The sequence below is a fragment of the Salvelinus namaycush genome, chromosome 10, assembly GCF_016432855.1.
Source record: "Salvelinus namaycush isolate Seneca chromosome 10, SaNama_1.0, whole genome shotgun sequence".
Lineage (NCBI taxonomy): Eukaryota > Metazoa > Chordata > Actinopteri > Salmoniformes > Salmonidae > Salvelinus > Salvelinus namaycush.
In genome coordinates this window covers 45,756,734-45,775,789 of record NC_052316.1, presented here as the reverse complement: position 1 = coordinate 45,775,789, position 19,056 = coordinate 45,756,734, and the positions used below count along the sequence as shown (strand labels likewise).

The following is a 19,056-nucleotide window of genomic DNA, read 5'->3' as shown; positions in this document are numbered from 1 at the left end:
TGACCTGTGATGTAGTCTCCCTCCTCCTGACCTGTGATGTAGTCTCTCTCCTCCTGCCCTGTGATGTAGTCTCTCTCCTCCTGCCCTGTGATGTAGTCTCTCTCCTCCTGCCCTGTGTTGTAGTCTCTCTCCTCCTGTGCTGTAGTCTCTCTCCTCCTGACCTGTGTTGTAGTCTCTCTCCTCCTGTGTTGTAGTTTCACTCCTCCTGTGTTGTAGTCTCTCTCTTCCTGCCCTGTGCTCGTTTTCCATCTTATATGCTTGCTGATGTAGAGTTCTAACTAATATTATGTCCAACTGGTGTAACCGGCCCAGTTAGCTACATGTACTGACCAGGCCTCTGTCCTCCTCTCCTCCCTTCGTTCTCCTCTCCTCCCTCCGTCCTCCTCTGTTCCCTCCGTCCTCCACTCCTCCTCTCCTCCCTCTGTTCCCTCCGTCCTCCACTCCTCCTCTCCTCCCTCTGTCCTCCTCTGTTCCCTCCGTCCTCCACTCCTCCTCTCCTCCCTCTGTCCTCCTCTCCTCCCTCCGTCCTCCTTTCTTCATCTCTCCAGCCTTCCGCCAGGCCCCCCATGGAATCCAGATGTCCTCCGTCAAGAAGAGAAGATCCACTGATGAGGAAGTGTTTTGTCTGCCTGTAAGTGTCTGTCTACACCATAGATAATATAATATCTGTATGTCTACGGTCCTCTGTTCTTTTACCTGGGTTTTTCCCCAGGGAATTAACTGACCCCATGATGATGTTAGTACAGTCTATTCTATAGAAATAGAATTACAACACCAATTAACATAGAACAGTCTTGTTGGATACGTGAAGAAAGAAAACATGTGTTTTGTCCTGTATTCCTGTTTGCGTTTTGGTAGGCCGTCGTTGTAAATAACAATTTGTTTTTAACTGACTTGCCTTGTTAAATAAAAGGTTCATGAATATTTTTTTTTAAATAAAGAAAAACAATAATTAGGGGAATGTTTCAAAATAAGAGTCTGACCTTCAGAATAAAGGTCCTCTGTCCATAACTGGCAAAACCAACCCTGATACACTCTATGTATACATTATATTGTATACATCGTATACAATATATTAATCTTGTGGTATGTTCCAGATGCTAACCAACCCCTCTCTCTCTTTGCCTCTGTAGATTAAAGGCCGTGAAATTTATGAGATTTTGGTAAAAATCAAAGAGTCACTGGAACTCATGCAGTTTCTGCCTCAGCACACTGTCGAGTCATACAGGCAGCAGCAGCAGAACCTCCTACAGAAACAGTGAGTACAGCTCTCTGACAAACAGACAGACAGACACATACTGGAGTCCACTAGCACCTAGCAGTGCTGCTCGTCTCCCCTGAACCAAACTGAGGTAAAGCTCTATCTCAATTTGTCTATTGATGATTCCTTGCATCCTCTCTCCTCCAACCACATTGGAGGAGAAGGTCCCAAGGTCTCTCCTCTTCTTCTCCAATTGTTTTTGTTTTGAGAAGGAGGCGAGGAGACAAGAGGTTGAGGAGACGGGATGCAAGGAATCAAGGAAAGATTAATTGAGAAAGAGTCCTAGGCCCACATGGTCCCAGACCGGCCTGCAGCCTGTAAGGCCCACCCTCCTTAGCTTCATAGTGTGTGGTTCCTTGTTTTTTGTCTCTACACTTTTTCTGCACGCTTCACACATGACATTTTAACTTAACTACTTGACTTGCTCTTTTGGAGATTGTTTGGATTTAAATAAAGGACTGTACTGTAGCACGCAAAGAAAGCTGACAGTGGAGATGGTCCATGTGAGATGTTGTTTTGGATGTGGTTTCTTTTGGGGGGGGGGGGGGGGTGGGGTGGATTCAACACGACATTGACTGAGCATGATCGCTTGTTTGGTTGCATGTTATTGAAAAGTGGATGGTTGTGTTACATTTGGTAACTGGTCATGAACCGGTCAAGTGAAATGATGCTTGAGTTTTTGGCATAGTGAAACACAACACAACGATAACCATATAATTTTGAAAGAAGAGAGTGTTTTGGCCGAGACGGATCGTATTTTCATCAGAGATGTCTGCATGCTGCGTGTGCACCTCAGAGGGTGAGCCTAGTTTCGTGGTGTACCTGGTTGTCCTCTGTAATTAGGTTATATTATGTCCGATAGACAGATGAAGTATCTAGAGATGGATGGAAACACCTTTTAGGTGCTCTGACAGGTTTGCACAACAACAGTCGTTTCCCAGTCATTGGCTTGAGTTTATTCATACTTTAAAGAAACACAACTCTGCCCATTCAGCTAAGGCTGGGGAGAGAAAGGTAGTTCTCTGTAAATTATAGTAAATAACCTCCTGCTTTCAGACACTATGATAATTATTACATTTTTACATTTTTTTTCCTGTCGTTACCTGCTTAGTTTGAGTTAGTTTGGACATAATTATTGCTTATATAATTATTGATCATTATTATTGTTTCTCATTTAGAAAACGTGCAGACCTTCTGACACAGTGACGTCACAATGCTTACATTTGATTTTTTTAAATCCTGGTTTGAAAAGCCATTTTTAGTTTGAGTTAGTTTGGGTTCTGTCACACTGCCCTCTGGCGCCCCCCCTCCCCATTGTGGCTGGATGTGGTGGTGCAGCAGGTAACGACAGGGAACTGGAGGGAGCTTCAGGTCAGAGCAGGGCCCATTGGTTTTACATGCTGCGATATTGGCTCTCAGGTGTTTATTTCGTATCAACAGAACAGTATTATCTAGACCAGGAGTGTCAAACATACGGGCCATATATTTTTTTTTTGTTGGGTGGGGGTGACGAACTCAATATACTTTAAAATGACTTGAACCAAATAGAAACTGTGTAGTGATGAAAGCCGACCTACAGTTACACCGCTTCTTGGCGGTGTGCGGCTCTCTAATAGGTCACAGAAATTAAAGCTAGACAAGTCATGAAGTATCGAAAAAAAAAATAGTCCTCTGTCCAAAAGCAACAGATAGTCCTCTGTCCAAAAGCAACAGATAGTCCTCTGTCCAAAAGCAACAGATAGTCCTCTGTCCAAAAGCAACAGATAGTCCTCTGTCCAAAAGCAACAGATAGTCCTCTGTCCAAAAGCAACAGATAGTCCTCTGTCCAAAAGCAACAGATAGTCCTCTGTCCAAAAGCAACAGATAGTCCTCTGTCCAAAAGCAACAGATAGTCCTCTGTCCAAAAGCAACAGATAGTCCTCTGTCCAAAAGCAACAGATAGTCCTCTGTCCAAAAGCAACAGATAGTCCTCTGTCCAAAAGCAAAAGATAGTCCTCTGTCCAAAAGCAACAGATAGTCCTCTGTCCAAAAGCAACAGATAGAGGACTATGTTTTGCAAAATGTTGACGGTGAGGAACTATAACACGTCGTCAGTACGACCTCACTGAAGACCGAATGCGGTCCAAGGGGGGCGGGGGAATAGTTTCACACCCCTGATCTACACTATTACACTATTTGATGATACTTTAAACATTTACAAACGCAACAAATTGTGTACCACTGCCATTTCTGCTGTTCAGCCCAGCAGACTGATGTTTGTCCGTACAGAACTGGGTAATAGCTGGAGTTATTCTCTTACTAGATACTCGTCTTCTCTGCATGCTGATTTGTTGTTTAAAATTCATCTCCATGACCTTTCACCTGTATTCTTGCTAACCCTAGTAGGGTTAATTCATGACGGAATAAAACCTACTGCCAAACCTTTCAGAAATTGCTTTTCTTTTTCTTTTTTCTCTCTCTCTTTTTTAACTCGCATGACGACAATCAAGAGTCTCCCCGATATTCTAGAGATTCAATCAACTATTGCTGTTCAACAGTCGTACCTTCTGGACACTAATATCAACCTACAACCCTACACAACCCTACACTTCCCTACCCTATATCACCCTACACTACCCTATATCACCCTACACTACCCTACACTACCCTACATCACCCTACCCTACATCACCCTACCCTACCCTACACTACATCACCCTACCCTACACTACATCACCCTACCCTACACTACACTACATCACCCTACACTACCCTACATTACCCTACCCTACACTACATCACCCTAACCTACACTACCCTACATCACCCTACATCACCCTACCCTACACTACCCTACATCACCCTACCCTACACTACATCACCCTACCCTACACTACCCTACATCACCCTACCCTACACTACATCACCCTACATTACCCTACCCTACACTACACTACCCTACATCACCCTACCCTACCCTACGCTACATCACCCTACCCTACATCACCCTACATCACCCTACACTACCCTACGCTACATCACCCTACCCTAAACTACATCACCCTACATCACCCTACCCTACCCTACGCTACCCTACATCACCCTACCCTACGCTACACTACATCACCCTACCCTACATCACCCTACATCACCCTACACTACACTACCCTACACTACACTACCCTACCCTACATCACCCTACACTACACTGCCCTACATCACCCTACCCTACATCACCCTACCCTACCCTACATCACCCTACCCTACGCTACACTACATCACCCTACCCTACACTACCCTACCCTACGCTACCCTACATCACCCTACCCTACACTACCCTACATCACACTACACAACCCTACCCTACACTACATCACCCTACGCTACACTACCCTACATCACCCTACGCTACATCACCCTACACTACATCACCCTACATCACCCTACACTACACAACTCTACCCTACATCACCCTACACTACACAACTCTACCCTACGCTACACTACATCACCCTACACTACACAACCCTACATCACCCTACACTACACAACTCTACCCTACGCTACACTACACAACCCTACATCACCCTACCCTACACAACCCTACATTACCCTACCCTACACTACACAACCCTACCCTACGCTACACTACATCACCCTACCCTACGCTACACTACATCACCCTACACTACACAACCCTACATCACCCTACCCTACGCTACACTACATCACCCTACACTACACAATCCTACATCACCCTACCCTACACTACACAACCCTACCCTACGCTACACTACATCACCCTACCCTACGCTACACTACATCACCCTACACTACACAACCCTACATCACCCTACCCTACACTACATCACCCTACACTACACAATCCTACATCACCCTACATCACCCTACCCTACGCTACACTACATCACCCTACACTACACTACCCTACACTACACTACCCTACATCACCCTACATCACCCTACCCTACGCTACACTACATCACCCTACACTACACTACCCTACGCTACACTACATCACCCTACACTACACTACCCTACATCACCCTACCCTACACTACATCACCCTACATCACCCTACCCTACACCACACTACCCTACCCTACATCACCCTACACCACATCACCCTACACCACACTATCACCCTACCCTACATCACCCTACATCACCCTACCCTACCCTACATCACCCTACCCTACACTACATCACCCTACATTACCCTACATCACCCTACCCTACACTACCCTACATCACCCTACCCTACATCACCCTACTTCACCCTACCCTACATCACCCTACATCACTCTACCCTACACCACACTACCCTACCCTACATCACCCTACACCACACTACCCTACATCACCCTACACCACACTATCACCCTACCCTACATCACCCTACATCACCGTACCCAACCCTACATTACCCTACCCTATATCACCCTAGATCACCCTACACTACCCTACATCACCGTACCCAACATCACCCTACCCTAGATCACCCTACACTACACTATATCACCCTACACTACCCTACATCACCGTACCCAACCCTACATCACCCTACCCTAGATCACCCTACCCTACACTATACTACCCTACATTATACTCTACACTGAGATAGAGATCTATCTAAGAAGTCCTACTGATCTGTTTCTATATTGATTAGTTACACCCCTTGACTTATTCCACATGGTGTTGTGTTACAGCCTGAATTCAAAATGGATTCAATTAAGATGTTTTATCACTGGCCTCTACACTCTATACTCCGTAATGTCAAAGTGGAATTACATTTGTAGACATTTTTACAAAAAAATCTAATACAATGTTAAGATTAAATGTCTTGAGTCAATAAGTACTATGTCAAGGAGCCCAAATAAGTTCAGGAGTAAAAATGTGCTTTAAAAACAAGTCACATAACTTTCATGGACTCTGTGTGCAACTATAGTTTTGATCAGGATTTTTTTTAAATGACTACCTGATCTCTGTACCCCACACATACAATTATCTGTAAGGTCCCTCAGTCGAGCAGTGAATTTCAAACACAGATTCAACCACAAAGATGAGGGAGGTTTTCAAGGCTAGCTAGCTAGCTAATGTTTGTGTACATGATCAAATTTGAATGAATGAATGACAGATTTATTACATTTATCAAGATTTATTCTGACTTTGAGGGCGACGTAGTAGTGACTGTTGCTAAGTAACATGCTAAGATTCATGGGAAGAAGTTGCTGCCAAACGGCGGCGAGTCCGCATAGGATGCCCACTCGAAAAAGAGGCTTCTGGAGGATGCAGTGGAGCCCTCTTTGAATTGACAACTAGCGTTTGAGATTGACTCGTTCCTCTTCTTCAAACAGTGTTATTTCTTTCTCTTCTCTGGTTCCTGTCTGCAGTCTGCTTAAAGCCCGGCTACGTTCCGAGCTCCTGGAGCCCGTAGCAACAGAGCAGAGGAGACGATGCAGTATCTCTTGAGAGCCTCACCTCAACCTCACATTCCTTCTCCCTTCAGTTTTCTCCTCCACCCCAGTCACAATCAGACTGGGTCTCTCTCTCTCTCTCTCCCTCCCTCTCAGGTTGTGCCTCTGTTGAAACTATCATATTCTCCAAGCAGAGTTAAATAAACCGATATTCATTACTCATGTATAAACAATATATTATGACTTTAGTGTGGCTGGCTACTATGACAAATACTCTGAATGCCAGCCATGGTCTACTGATAAGGTGTTGTCATGTTCTAATCTTAAATCATAAATTAATGTGTTTTTTGCATGCCAGATTTTTTTATTTATTATAAAAGTTAGCTTACTTTGTAGCTAATGTGTGGCAACACCAGTTTCAAACAGCAGAGGGAGGTAGAGATCTATTTAATTTTGGATAATCTCTATAAATGAAACTATGCTGCACGCACAGTGCATAATTTTCAAAGCCCCATTCATGACTGATTTTTTTAGGGTTGTGTTTTATTGATGGTAAAATGTGACCAACCGGCTCGATTCGGTCTTATTTAGCAAAATTTGAAAGTGTTTTTTTTTTTTTTACATTGGATAAAAGTAGAGACTCAGAGCTGGAAAATGGTATTACATTCACTACAGTTGAGGAACAATGGGAAAGTAATTCTGCTTTGAAAGTTGATAAACTTGTAACCTCACTTTTGAGAAAATGGCCCTTGAATGTTTTGGTATCTACAAGATAGGTGTTCTTTGTCTCCACCCATTCAGCATTGTTCACACCCTCTTAAGCTTTAGCCCCACCCATCTCTTTAAAGATTCACATGTGAGGCTATGTAGTAAGCAACCAAATATTTCAAGGCTGGTTTATACTACGGGTGTGTTTGTAACGGATGTGAAATGGCTAGCTAGTTAGCGGGTACGCGCTAATAGCGTTTCAATCGGTTACGTCACTTGCTCTGAGACCTGAAGTAGGGTTTCGCGGCTTTTGTGGAGCGATGGGTAACGACGCTTCGTGGGTGTCAGTTGTTGATGTGTGCAGAGGGTCCCTGGTTCGCGCCCGTGTCGGGGCGAGGGGACGGTTTAAAGTTATACTGTAACATGTTCGTAAATTTAATCTGGAGTGCCAGAGTGTGCTGTGGGCGTTTGTAAACTCAGAGCGTTGTCAGATTGGCCGTTCGTAAATTCAGAAGGTTTCGCTCTCGTAACGTTCAGAGCGCACGCTGGACGCTCTGGCCGAGGAGTAGGGTTGATCTGAGCGATCTGACCTAACAGCAGCAGTCACGCACTCAAGATAACTGGCTACCGTTGGCTAGCTTGCTAGCTACTTCCAGACACAAATGAGGGAACAGCTCACTCGGATCATTTTACTCCCCCTAGCAGAGCTGGTTAGGCTGTTTATATGTTATCCAGAGCTTTGGTGACGGCAACTGTGCTGCTGGCAACAATTTAATTACGCTTTTTTTGCCACCGTTTACCAACAATGGCCATATTCAACGGGTGTTGAGCGTTCGTAAATTCGTCAGTTATTCTGCGCTTTGGAGCACTCTGAAATCGGAGTAGTTAGCCAGAGCGAATTTGACAGCTACGTCTATCGACAGTTGCCGCAGTGACATCAAACATTCTATTGAAATAGTTACTTGCATAGTGGAGTCTTTTGTTTAGATAGCTAGCTAGCTAAACAATGAACCATAATCCCAACTCATAACGTTACTACCCTGCATGAATCTGCAGGTAGCTAACCAACCAGGTTCAATGTTAGCTAGCTAACCAACCAGGTTCAATGTTAGCTAGCTAACCAACCAGGTTCAATGTTAGCTAGCTAACATTAGGCTATAACTAGCCTACAGTATATTGATTGAGATGTGTACTCTGATAGATAACACCTACAGAATATTGATTGAGATACAGTATGTACTCTGATAGATAACACCTACAGAATATTGATTGAGATACAGTATGTACTCTGATAGATAACACCTACAGAATATTGATTGAGATACAGTATGTACTCTGATAGATAACACCTACAGAATATTGATTGAGATACAGTATGTACTCTGATAGATAACACCTACAGAATATTGATTGAGATATGTACTCTGATAGATAACACCTACAGAATATTGAGATGTGTACTCTGATAGATAACACATACAGAATATTGAGATGTGTACTCTGATAGATAACACATACAGAATATTGATTGAGATGTGTACTCTGATAGATAACACATACAGAATATTGATTGAGATGTGTACTCTGATAGATAACACCTACAGAATATTGAGATGTGTACTCTGATAGATAACACATACAGAATATTGATTGAGATGTGTACTCTGATAGATAACACCTACAGAATATTGATTGAGATGTTTAATGTTTGTACTTGCATTATCATTTCCAGTAGAGTTTCAGATAAATTAAAGTTATAATTAATTCTCAGTAAAACGCTATATGACAACGTTCTATAAAAACGATAGGAACTATTTCTTAGTCACATATGGCCTTTATTAAACAAAGTTCAAGAAACAGGGTAGAGAGAAAGCAAGTATATACACAGTCTGTTTAATCCTACTGAACAGTAAAAATGAAATGTTGTTTCCAACTGTGTAACTAACAGCCATGTGGCCCTTTGTCGTTAAAGATGGGATCTCTGGGGGGATGAGAGTAATGGCCTGTACCCTCCTCTCTCCTGCCCCAGGAGCGGCATGGCCCCCCAGCCCCAGTATGGCTCCAGCTCCCCTCCTCACCCCCACGGCAAGGTCAACAAGCTCCCCTCCGTCAGCCAGCTCATCAACCCCCAGCAGCGCAACATACTCACCCCTTCCTCCATGCCCCAAGGCCTGACTGACAGTAAGTGTGCCTTATACTTTTGTATGATGAGAGATTCTCCCTAGTCTATGTTTCTATCTGGCTAGGTCCCGGTCCGGTCCTGCCTCCCCCCTTGTTTGTTTTTCTCCCTGTCGTACCTCCACTGGCCCCGTCTCCTAACTCCACCAACACGTCCCCTTTGGGTCGATCATGTGACACGCGTCAGGCGGGACAGGCAGGGTAGCGGTACCTGTCTGGGCACGCGGGGCGCTGAGAGAGGTGTGCAGGGGCCTCTGTCAGAACGATTCCTCCCATAGGTGAATATGATCCTTGTGGGACCCTGTTCCTCCACTCCAGAGTACATACTCCTGGATCTCTCTGGGGGCCTGCGGGCCCTGTTCCTCCTCTCCTCTCTGGGGCCCTGTTCCTGCCTGTTCCTCCTCTCCTCTCTGGGGGCCTGCGGGCCCTGTTCCTCCTCTCCTCTCTGGGGCCCTGTTCCTCCTCTCCTCTCTGGGGGCCTGTTCCTCCTCTCCTCTCTGGGGGCCTGTTCCTCCTCTCCTCTCTGGGGGCCTGCGGGCCCTATTCCTCCTCTCCTCTCTGGGGCCCTGTTCCTCCCTGTTCCTCCTCTCCTCTCTGGGGGCCTGCGGGCCCTGTTCCTCCTCTCCTCTCTGGGGCCCTGTTCCTGCCTGTTCCTCCTCTCCTCTCTGGGGGCCTGCGGGCCCTGTTCCTCCTCTCCTCTCTGGGGCCCTGTTCCTCCTCTCCTCTCTGGGGGCCTGCGGGCCCTGTTCCTCCCTGTTCCTCCTCTCCTCTCTGGGGCCCTGTTCCTCCTCTCCTCTCTGGGGGCCTGCGGGCCCTGTTCCTCCCTGTTCCTCCTCTCCTCTCTGGGGCCCTGTTCCTCCCTGTTCCTCCTCTCCTCTCTGGGGGCCTGCGGACCCTGTTCCTCCTCTCCTCTCTGGGGCACTGTTCCTCCGTGTTCCTCCTCTCCTCTCTGGGCTCCTGCAGGCACTGTTCCTCCTCTCCTCTCTGGGGGCCTGCGGGCCCTGTTCCTCCTCTCCTCTCTGGAGCACTGTTCCTCCCTGTTCCTCCTCTCCTCTCTGGGGGCCTGCGGGCCCTGTTCCTCCTCTCCTCTCTGGGGCACTGTTCCTCCTCTCCTCTCTGGGGGCCTGCGGGCCCTGTTCCTCCCTGTTCCTCCTCTCCTCTCTGGGGGCCTGCGGGCCCTGTTCCTCCTCTCCTCTCTGGGGGCCTGCGGGCCCTGTTCCTCCTCTCCTCTCTGGGGCACTGTTCCTCCCTGTTCCTCCTCTCCTCTCTGGGGGCCTGCGGGCCCTGTTCCTCCTCTCCTCTCTGGGGGCCTGCGGGCCCTGTTCCTCCTCTCCTCTCTGGGGCACTGTTCCTCCCTGTTCCTCCTCTCCTCTCTGGGGGCCTGCGGGCCCTGTTCCTCCTCTCCTCTCTGGGGCCCTGTTCCTCCCTGTTCCTCCTCTGCTCTCTGGGGGCCTGCGGGCCCTGTTCCTCCCTGTTCCTCCTCTCCTCTCTGGGCTCCTGCAGGCACTGTTCCTCCCTGTTCCTCCTCTGCTCTCTGGGGGCCTGCGGGCCCTGTTCCTCCCTGTTCCTCCTCTCCTCTCTGGGGGCCTGCGGGCCCTGTTCCTCCTCTCCTCTCTGGGGGCCTGCGGGTCCTGTTCCTCCCTGTTCCTCCTCTCCTCTCTGGGCTCCTGCAGGCACTGTTCCTCCTCTCCTCTCTGGGGGCCTGCGGGCCCTGTTCCTCCTCTCCTCTCTGGGGGCCTGCGGGCCCTGTTCCTCCTTGTTCCTCCTCTCCTCTCTGGGCTCCTGCAGGCACTGTTCCTCCTTGTTCCTCCTCTCCTCTCTGGGGGCCTGCGGGTCCTGTTCCTCCTCTCCTCTCTGGGGCCCTGTTCCTCCCTGTTCCTCCTCTGCTCTCCTCTCTGGGGGCCTGCGGGCCCTGTTCCTCCCTGTTCCTCCTCTCCTCTCTGGGGGCCTGCGGGCCCTGTTCCTCCCTGTTCCTCCTCTCCTCTCTGGGGGCCTGCGGGCCCTGTTCCTCCTTGTTCCTCCTCTCCTCTCTGGGGGCCTGCGGGCCCTGTTCCTCCTCTCCTCTCTGGGGGCCTGCGGGCCCTGTTCCTCCTCTCCTCTCTGGGCTCCTGCAGGCCCTGTTCCTCCTTGTTCCTCCTCTCCTCTCTGGGGGCCTGCGGGCCCTGTTCCTCCTCTCCTCTCTGGGGGCCTGCGGGCCCTGTTCCTCCTCTCCTCTCTGGGGGCCTGCGGGTCCTGTTCCTCCTCTCTGGGGGCCTGCGGGCCCTGTTCCTCCTCTCTGGGGGCCTGCGGGTCCTGTTCCTCCTCTCTGGGGGCCTGCGGGCCCTGTTCCTCCTCTCCTCTCTGGGGGCCTGCGGGTCCTGTTCCTCCTCTCTGGGGGCCTGCGGGCCCTGTTCCTCCTCTCCTCTCTGGGGGCCTGCGGGCCCTGTTCCTCCTCTCCTCTCTGGGGGCCTGTGGGTCCTGTTCCTCCCTGTTCCTCCTCTCCTCTCTGGGGGCCTGCGGGTCCTGTTCCTCCTCTCCTCTCTGGGGGCCTACGGGCCCTGTTCCTCCTCTCCTCTCTGTGCTCCTGCAGGCACTGTTCCTCCCTGTTCCTCCTCTCCTCTCTGGGGGCCTGCGGGTCCTGTTCCAACAGTTGGCTTCCAGTTCAAGCACCCTTTCACTGTTTCTACATAAGAGGGTAGATGGTTAAAGGGAAATTCTGCCACATCACCAACACAATACTAGTGTCTGCATCTATAATGTGCTTCTCATTAACCAGGTCTCCATCCATCTTTTTTTATGCATGCAGGATAAACAGAATGTCAGACCGTTCTGAGCAAATTTGTCGGGTCAACTTTCCAAATGTCGAACAAAACCAAAGTAAATACGGTAGACGAGGTGGGATCTTTAGAGTCGGTAAAATTAAATGGAGGTGGAAACGTCTTTATTGCCAAACTATTGATCACGTGATCGGCTATGATGTGTGGTCCTCCCCATTGCGACTCAGGGAAACACCACTTTATTAGGCTACATGATCAGCTTCACAGGGAGGTGAAAGGTCACGGTGACCAGCTTGATGCTCCTTTACAAATAAATATCCAGGGTCTTATTCTGGTGATGATCGATGCTGGGCTGCCGTTGGACAAATGTAAAATTAGCTCTCTCTTTTGTCCATCATAATCACATGATTGTAGCCTTGCCTACCTGCACTGTATATCTGAGATGTTGGCGAGAGCGAACGTGGCAAAATAAGTGTGTGTACATTTACATTTTTTCAGTAGAGTTGAAAATGTGATGGAAACACATTTAACTTGTATTTTTTTTTTTTTGATTCGGTATTCGGGGGAAATTTAACTGTAATAGGTGTTTGTATGTTCACTACGTCATCACGCACAGTCTTTTATCTGCGCCATGTCAATTTGATGGAAACATCTCTGGTGGGGAAAATGCTAATAGTTTTTATGCTGATATTAGAATAATCACATAAAAATATGTCGCCAATTGGGAGGAAACCAAGCTTTTGACATCACAGGGTAGAACTAAAAGTTAGAAAAACTGAGATTTTTTTAAAACCTGCAACGAGTTTCTAGCCAGATGGAGGATATTTTCCGTGCTCCCCACGTCACCGTGACGACGCCATCGGATAAAAATGCGCCGTTTTCGGGCCTCCCAGGTGGCACAGTGGTCTAGGGCACTGCATCGAAGCGCTAGCTGTGCCACCAGAGACTCTGGGTTCGCGCCCAGGCTCTGTCGCAGCCGGCCGCGACCGGGAGGTCCGTGGGGCGACGCACAATTGGCCTAGCGTCGTCCGGGTTAGGGAGGGTTTGGCCGGTAGGGATATCCTTGTCTCATCGCGCACCAGCGACTCCTGTGGCGGGCCGGGCGCAGTGCGCGCTAACCAAGGTAGCCAGGTGCACAGTGTTTCCTCTGACACATTGGTGCGGCTGGCTTCCGGGTTGGATGGGCGCTGTGTTAAGAAGCAGTGTCGGCTTGGTTGGGTTGTGTTTCGGAGGACGCATGGCTTTCGACCTTCGTCTCTCCCGAGCCCGTACGGGAGTTGTAGCGATGAGACAAGATAGTAATTACTAACAATTGGATACCACGAAAATTGGGGAGAAAATGGGATAAAATTTTAAAAAATGCGCCGTTTTCGCATATGTATTGGCACTGGTAATGTGCCACAGATAATGAAAACAAAATTGGTTGAAAAGGGGTGGACTTGCCCTTTAATATTGAGCACGTTCCCCATCTACCACCCTGTTGGGGAACATGAGATGCCCCCCCCCCCCACTATCTATTGAGATGCCCCCCCCCCCCCACTATCTATTGAGATGCCCCCCCCCCCCCACTATCTATTGAGATGCCCCCTCCCCCACTATCTATTGAGATGCCCCCCCCCCCCCCACTATCTATTGAGATGCCCCCCCCCCCCCCACTATCTATTGAGATGCCCCCCCCCCCCACTATCTATTGAGATGCCCCCCCCCCCCCCACTATCTATTGAGATGCCCCCCCCCACTATCTATTGAGACCACCCCCCCCCCCACTATCTATTGAGACCACCCCCCCCCCCCACTATCTATTGAGATCCCCCCCCCACTATCTATTGAGATGCCCCCCCCCACTATCTATTGAGATGCCCCCCCCCCCCACTATCTATTGAGATGCCCCCCCCCCCCACTATCTATTGAGATGCCCCCCCCCCCACTATCTATTGAGACCACCCCCCCCCCCACTATCTATTGAGATGCCCCCCCCCCCACTATCTATTGAGACCACCCCCCCCACTATCTATTGAGATGCCCCCCCCCCACTATCTATTGAGACCACCCCCCCCCCCCCACTATCTATTGAGATGGCCCCCCCCCCCACTATCTATTGAGATGCCGCCCCCCCCCCCCCCCCCACTATCTATTGAGATGCCCCCCCCACTATCTATTGAGATGCCCCCCCCCCCACTATCTATTGAGATGCCCCCTCCCCCACTATCTATTGAGACCACCCCCCCCCCCACTATCTATTGAGACCACCCCCCCCCCCCCACTATCTATTGAGACCACCCCCCCCCCCCCCCACTATCTATTGAGACCACCCCCCCCCCCACTATCTATTGAGACCACCCCCCCCCCACTATCTATTGAGATGGCCCCCCCCCCCCACTATCTATTGAGATGCCGCCCCCCCCCCCCCCACTATCTATTGAGATGCCCCCCCCCCCCACTATCTATTGAGACCACCCCCCCCCACTATCTATTGAGACCACCCCCCCCCCCACTATCTATTGAGACCACCCCCCCCCCACTATCTATTGAGATGCCCCCCCCCCCACTATCTATTGAGATGCCCCCTCCCCCACTATCTATTGAGACCACCCCCCCCCCCCACTATCTATTGAGACACCCCCCCCCCCCCACTATCTATTGAGATGCCCCCCCCCCACTATCTATTGAGATGCCCCCTCCCCCACTATCTATTGAGATGCCCCCCCCCACTATCTATTGAGATGCCCCCTCCCCCACTATCTATTGAGATGCCCCCCCCCCACTATCTATTGAGATGCCCCCCCCCCCACTATCTATTGAGACCGCCCCCCCCCCCCACTATCTATTGAGATGCCCCCCCCCACTATCTATTGAGAGCCCCCCCCCCCCGCCTCCCCCCCCCCACTATCTTCTGTTGTTTATACACAATCTCATTGTACATTAAGAGTTTGTACATTTGTCCAGCGCTGAAAAACAAATGATAGATTGTAGCTTTAAAGAAGTTGACAGAAGATTGTTTCTCTAGTGATGCTCACTGCATCTTCATCTACATCATATGTAAACACCGGTGTGGGTGCTGGAGAAAATGAATTTGAGATTTAAAAAAAATTATGTCAAATTGCCCTTTTAAGAGAGTCGCTCACAGTAGTCTGTTTGATTCTGTAGTGAGTCCTATGATGAGCCACATGGCGATGAATGCTGACATGTCGACCATGAGCCCCACCCACGTCCTGCAGCCCCAGTTACCCATGGTGCCCAGCTCCCACTGCACGCCACCGCCTCCCTACCCCATGGACAGCAGCATCTCCAGGTACCTAGCTAAACAACCACCAGTGGAGGCTGGTGAAGGAAGGACGACTCATAGTAATGGCTTATAGTATCCATCTCTGTTTGATAATGTTCCATTCATTTCCGTTACTATGAGCCCGTCCTCCGATTTAAAGTGGCACCAGCCACCACTGATAACCACACATCTGTTGATGCTTCTGGGACAGTTGTGGGCACTATAAAGTTAGGAGCCGCAATATTGACAGAACAATTGCAACACGGCTCTCTAGCGTCTCCTAGCGGTCGTTTATATTTTTAAAAAACTGAACGCTGTACAGGGTTCTCACTTTTTTAGTGCCCGCAACCGACAGAAATCTCTCTACTGTTGGCTATTTTTGACAGAAATCTCTCTACTGTTGGCCTTTGTCTTCACATACTAGATATAACACAGTTATTACAAGAATGCTGAGGTACTATTTTCACTACTAACCTGTTTCCCTTCTCCGTGTCGCAGCTTTCTCCTGCGGCTGGGCTGCGCAGCCTGCCTGGACTACTTCACAGCACAGGGCCTGACCAACATCTACCAGATCGAGAACTATAACTTGGAGGTGAGGCCTTGCCTGTCGCACGCACCGCACCTGCGTGGATAGACTCAGAGGGAAGGCTCGGGTGGCTTCAAAAGGGCCTGAACCTTCACGTATTTCTATCTGAAGGCGTCTTGTCCATTATTTTATTTTTTTTGTATTCAAACCTGAAGTAGAGTATTGTCTTCTGACAGATGGCATTTATTCTAAACACGTCAGAGTTGCCATCAACTATCAGTGCAGACTGAGTTGTTGTGCTTGTCTGGCGTTTTGGGCTGCCTGGGGGGGCCTGAGAGAGAGAGGGAGAGAGAAGACTAAAGCGACTAACCCCCAGTGTGTGATGTCATCCCCGTCCACAGGACCTGTCCCGGCTGAAGATCCCGCAGGAGTTCCAGCACGTCATCTGGAAGGGCATCATGGAGCACCGGCAGAGCATGGAGTTCTCCCCTCCTCCCCACATCCTGCGTACCTCCGGCGGCGCCTCCACCGTCAGCGTAGGGTCCTCCGAGGCCCGCGGCGAGCGGGTCATCGACGCCGTGCGCTTCACCCTGCGCCAGACCATCTCCTTCCCTCCGCGTGACGACTGGTCCGACTTCTCCTTCGACCTGGACTCCCGACGCAACAAGCAGCAACGCATCAAAGAGGAGGGTGAATAGAGGACACACTCTGGCCCGGAATTTCAATCTAAATCGAGTTGTCGAAAAAGAAAAAAAAATGAAAAGCACACTGCAACAATGGGTCTGTAAAAGGCCATTTCCCTGACATTCACAGAGATCGCTTTTTACAAACGCTGTGGATGTCAGCTCAAGCATATATTAGCTTTAAAATAAAAAAAGTAGAGTGCAGTACTCTTCTCAGCAATGCACCTTGGATTGAAGCCCCTGGCTCGGTCCCCCTTCATATGTCATACACCTGTTGACCAACCCACTCTCCTATCACAGTACAGAACCAGGACATCTTTGCTTCAACGTTCTAAAGCTCAGATATCCTACACAGCAAAATACTACGCAAATAAAAATGCACTTATTTTTTTTTAAAGCATTCATTAGCTGCCAGCTAGATGAGAGAAAACAGCTATATTCTTTATTTTTTATCAAATTTCTTGAGACAAAAGCACTTAAGAAATGCTTTTGTGATTGCTTTGATATTGTTTTATAGTGTTCATTATCCATTCCAATGTTAACGCATGACTTGAGAGGAAACTTTTGGGGGGGTTTTGTTGTTGTTGTTGGCTGAGATTCAATCCAAGGCGCGTTATAGAGCAGGACACTAGACAGCCAAGATTCTTCCTGACGTTAAGACATGTATTTATGTCAGTGTTTCAGTCTTGCTGTTGACTCACTTGGTAAACCTAGAAGAACCTCACATTAAACAGGCGAGTGGCGGCATCTAGTGGCCATATTGGTACTGCACCAAACGCTGCTAAATACATGTCAAAATGGAGTCATATATTAACGTCTGCTCAAACCTAAATTACGGTCGTCACTAGTTACCATAGCCACCAAATCATAATTATGGCGAAACCCTTGCCTATTTCTATAATTTATCTTCTTAAAATCTGATTTTTAACCTAAACCCACTGCCGACATTATGCCCAACCTTAAGATTAAAAATCAAATTTTTGTTTTCATGAATTTTTTTTGATATAGCCATTTTGACTTTGTGGCTGTGGTAACTAGTGACAACCTTAAAGAACCTTTAAAAGTCAACGTGTACTATGCCGCTCTATACAACACGTCGGGATGAATCCCCTATCTCTGCTGCTCAATACTGGACTGTTATGGCTGCCTGTTATCTTTAGTTCACAACACTGTTTTGACCTGATTGTATACACTTCCAAGATACATATTTTTGACTTCCTGTCAGAGAGAAGTGTTAACGACATGCTGTAATGGCTTTCTACTGTGCCTCCCGTGATGTCCAGGAAACCTGGGAATGTTAACCCTAGTGTTAGCCATCGTGTTTATAAGTACCTAATGTATTTCTACGTGAACGAGAATAATGCATCATCACACAAACCGTTGTACCTGAAGTATTTACGTTAGTCATTACTCAGTAACTGAAACGAACAAGAAACTCACTATGCTCATAGCCCTTGATGTTGTGATGGTGGTTATCAATAAACGTGACCGATTGTGATGGTGGTTATCAATAAACGTGACCGATTGTGATGGTGGTTATCAATAGACGTGACCGATTGTAATGGTGGTTATCAATAGACGTGACCGATTGTGATGGTGGTTATCAATAGACGTGACCGATTGTGATGGTGGTTATCAATAAACGTGATTGATTGTGATGGTGGTATCAATAAACGTGATAAATGTGACCGCTTGTGATGGTGGTTATCAATAAACGTGACCGATTGTGATGGTGGGTATCAATAAACGTGATAAATGTGACCGCTTGTGATGGTGGTTATCAATAGACGTGACCGATTGTGATGGTGGTTATCAATAAACGTGATTGATTGTGATGGTGGGTATCAATAGACGTGATAAATGTGACCGATTGTGATGGTGGTTATCAATAAACGTGACCGATTATGATGGTGGGTATCAATAAACGTGACCGATTATGATGGTGGTTATCAATAAACGTGACCGATTGTGATGGTGGTTATCAATAAACGTGACCGATTGTGATGGTGGTTATCAATAAACGTGACCGATTGTGATGGTGGGTATCAATAAACGTGACCGATTGTGATGGTGGTTATCAATAAACGTGACCGATTGTGATGGTGGGTATCAATAAACGTGACCGATTGTGATGGTGTACACCTTACGTATTGTTTGTGCCCCAAAATGGCACCCTACGCACTACTCGACCAGGGGGTTCTGCTCAAAAGTAGTGCACTATATAGGGAATATGGTGCCATTTGGAACACATACACATTGCCT

At 48.3% G+C, this 19,056-nt stretch overlaps 1 protein-coding gene across 1 annotated transcript in view; it reads left to right on the top strand.

Annotated features, from left to right (window-relative positions):
- The window catches only part of LOC120054367 (tumor protein 63-like), a 70,189-nt gene extending 53,123 nt beyond the window's left edge, over window positions 1-17,066 (top strand). The window contains exons 7-12 of the mRNA XM_039001778.1: window positions 549-631; window positions 1,134-1,258; window positions 9,416-9,567; window positions 15,468-15,612; window positions 16,084-16,177; window positions 16,513-17,066. Coding sequence (XP_038857706.1) covers window positions 549-631; window positions 1,134-1,258; window positions 9,416-9,567; window positions 15,468-15,612; window positions 16,084-16,177; window positions 16,513-16,809 — 896 coding nt within the window. The 3' untranslated portion in view covers window positions 16,810-17,066. The remainder of the gene's footprint in view (window positions 1-548; window positions 632-1,133; window positions 1,259-9,415; window positions 9,568-15,467; window positions 15,613-16,083; window positions 16,178-16,512) is intronic.
- The last annotated feature ends 1,990 nt before the right edge of the window (window positions 17,067-19,056 follow it).